This window comes from Rhinopithecus roxellana, chromosome 6 (genome assembly GCF_007565055.1).
Source record: "Rhinopithecus roxellana isolate Shanxi Qingling chromosome 6, ASM756505v1, whole genome shotgun sequence".
In the NCBI taxonomy this organism is placed as follows: domain Eukaryota; kingdom Metazoa; phylum Chordata; class Mammalia; order Primates; family Cercopithecidae; genus Rhinopithecus; species Rhinopithecus roxellana.
The window spans coordinates 120094348-120105115 of record NC_044554.1 but is presented as its reverse complement, the minus strand read 5'-3'; the positions used below and the strand labels follow the sequence as shown (position 1 = coordinate 120105115).

The 10768-nt window shown below is 37.5% G+C and overlaps 1 protein-coding gene across 3 annotated transcripts in view; it reads right to left on the bottom strand.

Annotated features, from left to right (window-relative positions):
• Positions 1 to 4686: 4686 nt before the first annotated feature.
• CFAP69 (cilia and flagella associated protein 69) overlaps positions 4687 to 10768 on the bottom strand; it is a 74999-nt gene continuing 68917 nt past the window's right edge. Inside the window, exons 20-23 of one of the 3 annotated variants that reach the window (XM_010354659.2) lie at positions 8590 to 8787; positions 7857 to 7943; positions 6352 to 6456; positions 4687 to 5645 (exon numbers count right to left, since the gene is read on the bottom strand). In XM_010354659.2, coding sequence (XP_010352961.2) covers positions 5475 to 5645; positions 6352 to 6456; positions 7857 to 7943; positions 8590 to 8787 — 561 coding nt within the window. In that variant the 3' untranslated portion in view covers positions 4687 to 5474. The remainder of the gene's footprint in view (positions 5646 to 6351; positions 6457 to 7856; positions 7944 to 8589; positions 8788 to 10768) is intronic. The other 2 variants (XM_010354660.2, XM_030932750.1) reach the window with 2 other exon arrangements.

Here is a 10768-nt window from a genome sequence, read left to right as displayed (position 1 = left end):
TTTTGTGTCCATGAGTTCTCATCATTTAGCTCCCACTTAAGTGAGAACATGCGGTATTCGGTTTTCCGTTCCTGTGTTGGTTTGGTAAGGATAATGGCCTCCACCTCCATCCATGTTCCCTCAAAATACATGATCTCATTGTTTTTATGGCTGCATAGCATTCCATGGTGTATATGGACCACATTTTCTTTATCCAGTCTGTCATCATGGGCATGTTCAAAGACAAGGTTGATTCCATGTCTTCGCTATTGTGAATAGTGCTGCAGTGAACATTCATGTGCGTGTGTCTTTATGGTAGAATGATTTATATTCCTCTGAGCATATACTCAGTCATGGGATTGCTGGGTCGAATAGTAGTTCTGTTTTTAGCTCTCTGGGGAATTGCCCCACTGCTTTCCACAATGGTTGAACTAATTCACACTCCCAGCAACAGTGTATAAGCATTCTCTTTTCTCTGCAACCTTGCCAGCATCTGTTATTTTTTGACTTTTTAATAACAGTCATTCTGACTGGTGTGAGATGGTATCTCATTGTGGCTTGATAGCATTTCTCTAATGATTAGTGATATGGAGCTTTTTTTTTCATATGCTTGTTGGCTGCATGTATGACTTCTTTTGAAAAATGTCTGTTCATGTCCTTTGCCCACTTTTTAATGTTTTCTTCTTGTAAATTTGATAAACTTTTCATTTTAAAATAGTTTCAAATTTGAAGAAAAGCTGCAAGATGGTACAGAGTTCCTATATACCTCTCACTATTTTTTTTTCTTTTTCTTTTTCTTTCTTTCTTTCTTTTTTTTTTTTTGGCAGATCTTGCTGTGTCAGTAATGCAATCACGGTTCACAGCAGCTTCAACCTCCTGGGCTCAATTGATCCTCCTACCTCAGCCTCCCAAATAGCTGGAACTACAGGTGTGGTGTACACCACCACTCCCAGATAATTTTTGTATTTTGTAGATTCAGGATTGCACTCCATTGTCCAAGCTGGTCTCCAACTCCCGGACTCAAGTGATCTGCCTAAGTCAGCCTCCCAAGTGCCAGGATTACAGGCCTGAGCCACTGTGCTGGCCCCATGTTTGTTCTTATTGTTAATATCTTACATTATATATGTCACAACTAATAAACTGAACTCAATACAATATTAACTAAACTTCCCATTTTATTCAGATTTCAGTAGTTTTCCCCTAAGCTCCTTTTTTGTTATTGTTGTTCCAGGATCCCATGTTACACTGAGTTGTCGTGTCTTCTCAGGCTTCTGTGGGTTGTGACAATGTCTGAGACCATGTTTTTGATGACCTTGACAATTTTGAGTACTGCTCAGGTATATTGCAAAATGCCCCTCAATTTGGGTTTGCCTGATGTATTTGTTAGACTGGTATTATAGGCTTTTGGGATGAAGACCACAGAGGTAAATCATACTCAACACGTCATATCAAAGGCACATGTCAGTGACGTGACTTGCCATTGATGGTGTTTAACCTTGGCTAAGGTAGTGTTTGCCAATTTTCTCCATTGTAAAGTTTCTTTCCACTTTCTTTCTATATTATACCCTCTGGAAAGAAGTCACTAAGCATAACCCATACTTGAGAATGGGTAGTTATCTTCTACCTTCTTGAGGAGGGAATATCTACATAAATCATTTAGAATTCTTTGTATGGAGGCTTCCCCCACTTTCTCTCTCTCTTCCTTCCTTTTTTCCTTCCTTTCATCATTTATTTATATCAATATGGAGTTTGAACATTTGTTTATACTTTGGTTTATAATCCAACCCTACATTATTGATTTGTTCAAATCATTCCAGCTTTGGCCACTGGGAGCTCAGTAAGATGCTCCAGAATCATATATTTCTGCCCCAGCCTTAGAATTAGCCATTTCTCCAAGAAGCCCTGGCTCATTTTACTGGAGAATGATATTAGAAACCAAAGTTGGGGTATTGGGTCTATCTATAGAATTTTGACCTGATAGTACCAGGATAGTTCCTGGATGTCAGGGTCTGCTATTCTTTTTCAGAAAGTGTCCCTGACATTTTCCTTGAAAGGCAACTAAATATAAGCAATAAAGAAAATTGGTTGATAATGAAACTAATGAAGTTAAGGTTGTGTTGGCAGAATGCGTGTTAAAAATGAGAGGGACTACGTTGATCCTGCTCACCTGAAAAATCTTTGTTCCGTTTGGTCACAGTTTAGAGGTATATTAACAAATTGTAGCACTTCAGATGGAGCTGACCAGATTCATAAATTCTAGAAATTATATTATCAGAAGAATGATGAAAGAAACTGAATATTTGACCTGAAAAGACTTAAGGTTGATAACATAGTTGTATGTAAAATATACTTTATGTTCCATGAGGCAGACTGAGGATGCCAGATAGATGAAAGTTATTCACCCAATTATTCACTGATTTTTCACCCCATGTTAAGTAAGCACTGTCTGACAATTAGTTTAACCATGCTAGATTGAGCTCCCCCTTGTGGTCAAAGTCTCATTACTGAGATTGTTGAAGCTACTTTTATCTGTGCTCACTGAATTCCACACTTTTATTCTTTTGACTTTCTTTTCATTCAGTTGGTTAGTAAAAATTTCAGTTTGAAAGCTTGAAATTTTGTCTCACTTGACTAATGTAAGAAAATATGCCATCCTTCTCTCAGCCAGGCAGGATCGGGTAGGCATCATGTCCCCTAGGGCTCAGGGGTGGTGTGAGAGTATAGGATGTGATGAGAGACAGAGACTTAGAGTTAGTGACATTGTGAGAGAGATTCACTCACTCATTGTGTGGTGGCTGGAACTATAATACACAAACTTGGGTGAATCTGTCTACCAAGTACAAGTGTCTGCATTAAGGAACATTACTGCTCTCCATCAACTTAAATTTATTTGTCTATTAAATAGCTGTTACATAATAATCTGCCCTGTTTTACCTTTCTTCTTGCTGATGGGCAAAACCTACATGGAAGAAGAAAGGTCCACAGACATCACAAATTATCTAGAGTCAGTCCTAATCAATCTGAGACATTTAGTTGTACTACATACAAAAATGATTCTCAAGCAAGTAGTACTATTTCCACACCTTGGTTATATTTATGTAGATTTTCAAAAATCTATCATGTTATGAAGTAAATACTTTTTTTTTTTTTTTTTTTTTTTTTTTTTTTTTTGAGATGGAGTCTCGCTCTTTCACCCAGGCTGGAGTACAGTGGCGCAATCTTGGCTCACTGCAAGTTCCACCTGCCAGGTTCACGCTATTCTCCTGCTTCAGCCTCCCGAGTAGCTGGGACTACAGGTGCCCGCCATCACACTCAGCTAATTTTTTGTATTTTTAGTAGAGATGGGGTTTCACCGTGTTAGCCAGGATAGTCTCGATCTCCTGACCTCGTGATCTGCCTGCCTCGGCCTCCCAAAGTGCTGGGATTATAGGCATGAGCCACCACGCCCGGCTATGAAGTAAATACATTTAAACTAACATGTTGTCTGTGTTGAGCATTACTTGTATAGTATTTTGTTGGCTGAATCTTCCCTTTGAGCTCAGTACTTTGCTGCATTTGCAGAACTCAAGGGAAAGGCTGCCAGGAGCTGAGGCCACCATCACATTATCTAATAATTTATTTCCTGAGATACTGAGTACAATAATTAATGAGATATGGTGTCTACCTTGTTCTTAGAGAGCTTATAGTCTACAAAATGGAGCAAAGATTCGTTGTTCTTAGCCATGGACACTTTACATCAATTCTGGGTTTACTGACGTGTACCTAAGATGTATCTGGTGCTTTTTGTATGGGCATCTCATTGTTGTATGCTCCTACCCATGCTTAGGCTTTCCTGTGAAGGAAAGAAACAAATTATGCCTTCTAATATCTTCTTGAGGGTGGTAGACTAGAGGAAGGGATTCAGGAGAGAACAAAGCTCACTGATAAACTGATGCATGTTATCTACTCCTATGGGGCACAAGAGGATGGGCATCTGGGCCAGGGTGAGAGGCCGCCAATCAGAGGTGAACTGGCAACTCATTCTAATTAGAACAATAACAACAGCTGCAACCTCTACCCCTCAATGAAGACGTTACTATCTTCACAGACAGGATAATGGAAAATCCCTAGAAGAATATGAGTTGAGGGAAGAGGAGGAGGAGGAGGAGGAGGGGGAGGAGGAAGAAAGAAGAGGGAGGAAAATGTGGGTCCACTGAGGTGATACAGCCTGCTCTTATCTAATAATGAAAGACCCTATCTATGTTTTCCCAACCCTGTATTCAATGGCATCACGTTGGTAGCTTGAGATTGGTAATAGTGGCAGTATTTATACCGTGTGAATTGGTGAGAACATGATGTAAATCAGGGCTTTTCCCTCCTGGAGAGCCAGTAGTTATACATTTACCAGTACACTGCTGAGTGTGCCCCATGGGGCCAGAATCTAGACTCGAATTCGTTTATTTTCCTAAGAAACAGGTCCTTGTTTCTCTGATCCCTGGACATGAACTCAACTTTATGGCTTCCAGGCTGGAGGAGGAGTGTGAAGGGAATGAAGGCAGGAGAGGGAGATTTCATAACAGCATCCAGGGACACAGATTTGCTCTATGTCTAGCATAAAGGCATTTATCTCCTATTCTTTGACAAGATACCTCTACCACCAAATGAGGGAAAACACTTCCCCCATTACACCTTTCTCTTCCCCATTAAAGAAGAGAAGTAGCATTAGAGTTTGCTTTGCATATTTATACATTAAGAGTAAAACCAGCTGTATTTTTCTTTTTTACCATTTAGCTCATGACTAACATTTGCTTTTATAGCAGAGAAAACATAATTTTATTTTGACCAACATATTTGTTGCAGAGTTATTGTTTATCTTGCTGCCCAATATTCATATATACGTGCTTCTGGTAATAGTACCCTGATTCCCCACTCTATCCATGTGTTTTGGATGGAGTTGCCCTGCTTCTGGCTCCAGGAATAGGCAGTACTCAGCCATGGCCAAAGTCATGGTGAATGGCTCAGAAGTAGGCATGTGGGCAATCGGGGTCCTGAGATGCAAAACCAGGAGACACAGGCATGAACCTAAGAGAATATAAGCCAGGAGCTGCTAGGGAAGGAGAAGATCCTACTCATATAGTTTTAGTCCTTAGATTCAGCAATGCCTGTAGTTTAAATTCCTCCTAGATTTGATAGATACAGAGCCTGTAAGAAATTTTTTTTCTGGCTTAAACTAGTTAGAATAGTTCACATGCAACCAACAGAGCCCTAACTGATGTTTTACAATTTCACTTAATAAAATTGGTAGCCTTTCCAAAGAAACTGATGACAACTCTTCTGATACTACATGTTGATGTTTTCCATAAAAATAAATTACATGTCCTTTTATTTTTATAGTATTTTACTAACATATTTATACTAAAATACTTATTCTAAAATATTGGCTTTACATATGTATAAAGATATATTCAACTAAAAAATTACGAGCTGATTTTATTTCAAAAAGTCTGTAGAGTATATTACGTAGGAATACTCTTTTTTGGTGCATCCACAATTTCAACTGCTTTCACCCTCTGCAAGGCTCCTCCTCGAATGGGCAGTTTTTTAAGAGCAATATCCGTATCAGCCAGAGGTCCTCCTACCAATCGGGCAGGAGTGCTTTCCACTGTTACTACCCCACCGGTGGGGACCTAAAAAAGGTAAAAGGTAAATGTCAAAAGTCCATTTACACAATTTTCAACAAGAGAAAAATTCATCCTTCAACTTACTTTTGAAAAGACACTAATGTACATATGAGTAACTAGGAGGTAGTTATGGTATAATAGAAACATAAGGGCATTGGAGCCAGGAAAAGTAGGTTTGAACTCTATTTCTATTGCTTATCAGTTTTGTAACTGGGGGCAAATTAAGTCTAGCAGAGGATACCAGGAACACTTGGGATCTATTTGCCAGGAAAACGAAGCACTGTGTCTTTTCTGCCAAAGAGAGATAAGGACAGTTATAAGCTGACTAGTGTTTATAGCAGTTTCTTAGAAACCCTGGAGGACTGGGCCTACTCTAAACCAGAACTGGGCAAGAATGGATATACCTTGGAGATAAACATGTCTTAATGATGTGAAATTTGAACAGCAAAAAGAAAAAATGTGAGATGAAAATCCCATATAAATAAAATTTTGGGAACCTAAGTTTTTCTTTTTTTTAATTAAATTTTTTAACTTCTAATTTTTAAATTTAAACTTTTTTTCTTTTTTGAGCAGTTTTATTGAGATATAATTAAATACCATATAATCCACCCATTTAAAGTGTAAAATTCAATGGTTTTCAGTACATTTGCACAGTTGTACAAACACCCTAAATTTAATGTCTATTAAGAAAATGTTATGGAGAAAATCTTACCGTTGTGTTAAGGCCTTTAATATCTGTTTGGTGAAATACTGCATTTTGTGGTCGTTTATGGTATCTGGAGGCTTCTATAGCTTTTTCTTGAAGCCTTTTTGCTTTCTGAGGATTTTTTAATTAAAAAGAAAACATTAATTGCTATGAAATCAGTAATGATGGTACTTACAATGAAAAATATATTTAATTGTGTCTAGCTTATGCTTTGGCTGTTTATTAGATAGCGCTGAAATTTGCATTTACTCATTTAGACTAAAAAGACGGTAATTAGTAAGTTAGATACTTTGCACATTGAAGAAGACTCCTGTCACCTAAAAGTCTTCCAGAGATTTCCGGAAGTACTGGTCATACATGACCAAGGAGTCAAGCAGGTCCTAAAGAAATCAGGTTCAATTTTTAGCACATAATTTAATAAGCTATTAAATTTATATCAGGTGATGCATGTTGCAAAATATGTTGCATAAATTACCAACTGATTAAGTACACTTACATATTAAGCATTCAGAATAATATAAATTATGTAATTCATTGCAGTTATATTTAAGCTATTTGAAGTTATTTTCAAGTTATTTGCGACACTAAACAAGTGAAATGTGAAGTAATAAACCATCTGCAGGAAAGGAGCTGATCTTCATTAACTAGTGCTAAAAATACAGGCAGTCATGAAGATATTTTATAAGTAGAGTTGAGAAGAACTATCAGTGAAAAGGGAGATAACTTGGTACCTTGAGTGAGCTTGTTCTTAACTTTGGTTTTGCTATCTTAATATGGTTCCACTGTCTTTGTGGACTAACATAACATTTAGCAATTTTATATCTACAGGAAGAATTGGAACATTAGGTAAAGTGTATCCAAAGTATCAGAAATGAAGGAGAGAATTTTTAAAAAGTGTATCCAATATATTAATGGAAAAAGGATGGGGACAGTAATGAAATTTTGGAAATCCATGGTGTTTCTCACATATTTCAAGTGAATGATTAGCACTATACATTTTTTAGATGAGTTTCTAGCTTACAGTTGAAGTAGCTTACCACATTTTTCTACAAAGGCATATTTATCCCCAGTTCACATTTAAGTTTTAACATAATGCTTCTTTTGGTGATCACAGAGGGGAAAGCTCTATGGGGGAGAGAGTAATACAAGATAGTTGCTCTTTGTGTCCTTTACTTTGCCTCTCACAGAAAAGAAATCAATGAATAAGCAAGTTCAGAATGGAAAGCAGAACACATTTTTCCTGCTCATTCCTGGCTATCATCTTCTTCTTTATGTAGGTCAAGAACATCAGCCTTGCTTCTCCCTGATAAACCAAATGAAACTCAAAGCAGCATCTTCTGTAACTGTGAAATGCAATTTCAGTTATCACTCTAAATTGCATATGAGCATCTAATAGTGTTGGTAGTATATGGAAAGGTCACTAGGAAAAAAACGAATGAATATTTGTTCCTGAAAAAGTCTGTCTGTTAAGAGTTGGCTGTGTGGATACTGTAATACATTAAAAATCCTACCTTTAACGTTTTCGCATTTGATGTTCTAGCCAAGAAATTTTCCCATGATTTATTAGCCAGCTCTCTTTGCTTGTGTGTGGCCTGTATCTGAAATGAGAAAGATAATTAAGTTTCAGTTTCTTTTTTTTTTTTTTGAGACAGAATCTCACTCTGTCACCCAGGCTGGAGTGCAGTGGCATGTCTCAAGTATCTCTCTGCCTTTTAAGACTGTGGAAATAAAATTATAATGCAAAAAAACAGCACTGAATACAGTACTGAATCTCAAACTTTATAGTTTCTTTTAAAACTGCACAGAGACACTGAAAATGACTCTAAGAGAAAATCACAAAATAACTCAAGGCTGACACACAAGTAAGAAAAATAAATCCTATGGATAACTTCATCTGGGTTTATACATTGAAATTAATATCTTGTGCCTTAATGGTATCTGTGGCTTACTTTTTTATTGATATATAATAGTTGTACATATCTATGGCATACATGCGATATTTTGATATGTGCATACAATGTGTAATGATCAGGGTGATTGGGACATCCATCCCCTCAAACGCTTATCATTTCTTTGTGTTAGAAGCATTCCAAGTCTTCTGGGTATTTTGAAATATACAATAAATTATTACTATAGTTGTCCTACTGTGCTATTGAACAACAGAACTTATTCTATCTAACTGTATTTTTGTACCCATTAACCAACCTATCTTCATTCTCCTTCCTCACTACCTATGTAGCTTACTTTTGCATATACTTTTTGTTCATTTTGCACATCTTGGCGTGCTTGGCTTTCAATTATCTCACTTTGCAGAGAAGCAACCATCTTTCCAACATTTTCTGATGCTGTTGTAATAGCTTCCAAAGCTTTTTTATCTGTAGTGACTGGTCTTAATTTTTCTAATTTTATTTCTTCATATATTTCATTCCATATTTCTCCAATCTGTTACAACAAAGTTTAACAAAGTTAAATTAACCAAAAATAAATAATGCAATTGTACAATTATACAATCTTTTAAATGGTTAGTTACTCCTGTTAACACTTAAACTTTTCCTAAATTACTTCTTGGGAATAAGTGCATTGGGAATGATTGAGGGTACCAGCTACATTTGAGTACGCAGTAGGAATTTATCAAATGTTTTTCAATGGAGCCTTATTCATGGATAAGGCTCTCCTATGCCTAGTTCACTGCCATCATCACCATCATCACTGCGTTCTAGTTTATAGTTACCTTGATTTCACAGCTGCAGAAACTGCTGATTTATTCTCATCTTTTTGAACTACTGTTACTTTCCTCCCTAAAGCTATGTATTGAAGGCTAGGTCAAGATGAACTTGTAGGAGAATGAACATGGGGATTACTAGGACCCTAGAACACAGCCACCCTGAGAAAAGGGGCCCTGCCCTTCACCTTCTAGCTAAGGAAAATTATAATGGAATCTCAAGCTTTTAACTCCATAGTTCCATCATGCTAGTGGCTCCATTTCATATTTTAGGCTGTCTAGAAATTAATGTTCTTGAGTGTATTTAGAATTAGAGAAAAAAGAGCAGAGTTGTGCAGCAGAAGTGTGCTGGGCCCATAAAATTAGAGAAAAAAAATATCTATGATAAGGAAAAAATTCATCTTTGGGCTGAGTGGAGTGGGTAGATCACTAGAGCCTAGGAGTTTGAGGGCAGCCTGAGCAACACAGTGAGACCTTGTCTCTATCCAAAAAAAAAAAACAAACAAACAAAAAGCTGGATATGGTGGTACACACTTGTAGTCCCAGCTACTTGGGAGGATGAGGCTGGAGGATCACTTGAGCGTGGGAGGTTGAGGCTGCCGTGAGTTGTGATCATGCAACTGCACTTTAGGCTAGGTGACAGGGTGAGACTCTGCCTCAAAAAAAAAAAAAAAAAAGGAAGAAAGAAATAAAGATGATAGATGTTTACTCATTTACAACATTCAAATACACAGCACTAATATTAGTAGGAGAATGTTAAAAAGACTTTCTTGAGACTTCAAAAGTATTTACTGACAAAATTATAACTAGCAAGGTAAGTAACCTACTATCTTTTAATCAAGATTGGATCATAATATAATGATAAAATAAACTTTAATAAGTATTAATAATTTGTTTTAATAAGTAATAACTTATTTAATTCCAACTCCAAAGAGAAGAAACTTTATGGCCAGGCTGATCCCGAACCCCTGACCTCGTGTGATCTACCCACCTCAGCCTCCCAAGGTGCTGGGATTACAAGCATGAGAATACAAAAATTTAAAAATACAAAAATTAGCTGGGTGTGGTGGCAGGTGCCTGTAATCCCAGCTACTTGGGAGGCTGAGGCAGAAGAATCACTTGAACCTGGGAGGCAGAGGTTGCAGTGAGCCAAGATCATGCCATTGTACTCCAGCCTGGTGACAAGAGCAAAATCTTCATCTCAAAAAAAAAAAAAAAAAAAAAAAAAAAATATATATATATATATATATATATGTATATATGTATATATTTTGGTAGGCTTCTGAATAGTTTTATATCAGGTTTTGTTGTTGTTGTTGTTTGTTTTTGAGACAGAGTCTCGCTCTGTCGCCCAGGCTGGAGTGCAGTGGTGTGATCTTGGCTCACTGCAAGCTCTGCCTCCCGGGTTCACACCATTCTCCTGCCTCAGCCTCCCAAGTAGCTGGGAATATAGGCACCCTCCACCATGCCTGGCTAATTTTTGTATTTTAAGTAGAGACAGGGTTTCACCGTGTTAGCCAGGATGGTCTCGATCTCCTGACCTCATGATCCGCCTGCCTCGGCCTCCCAAAGTGCTGGGATTATAGGCGTGAGCCACCGCGCCCAGCTTATATCAGTTTTGTACATCTTCTTTCATAAACTAAGTTGGATGAAATCTTAACCCATGGAAAACACCCAATCATGGGATGGGTGTATGCTGTA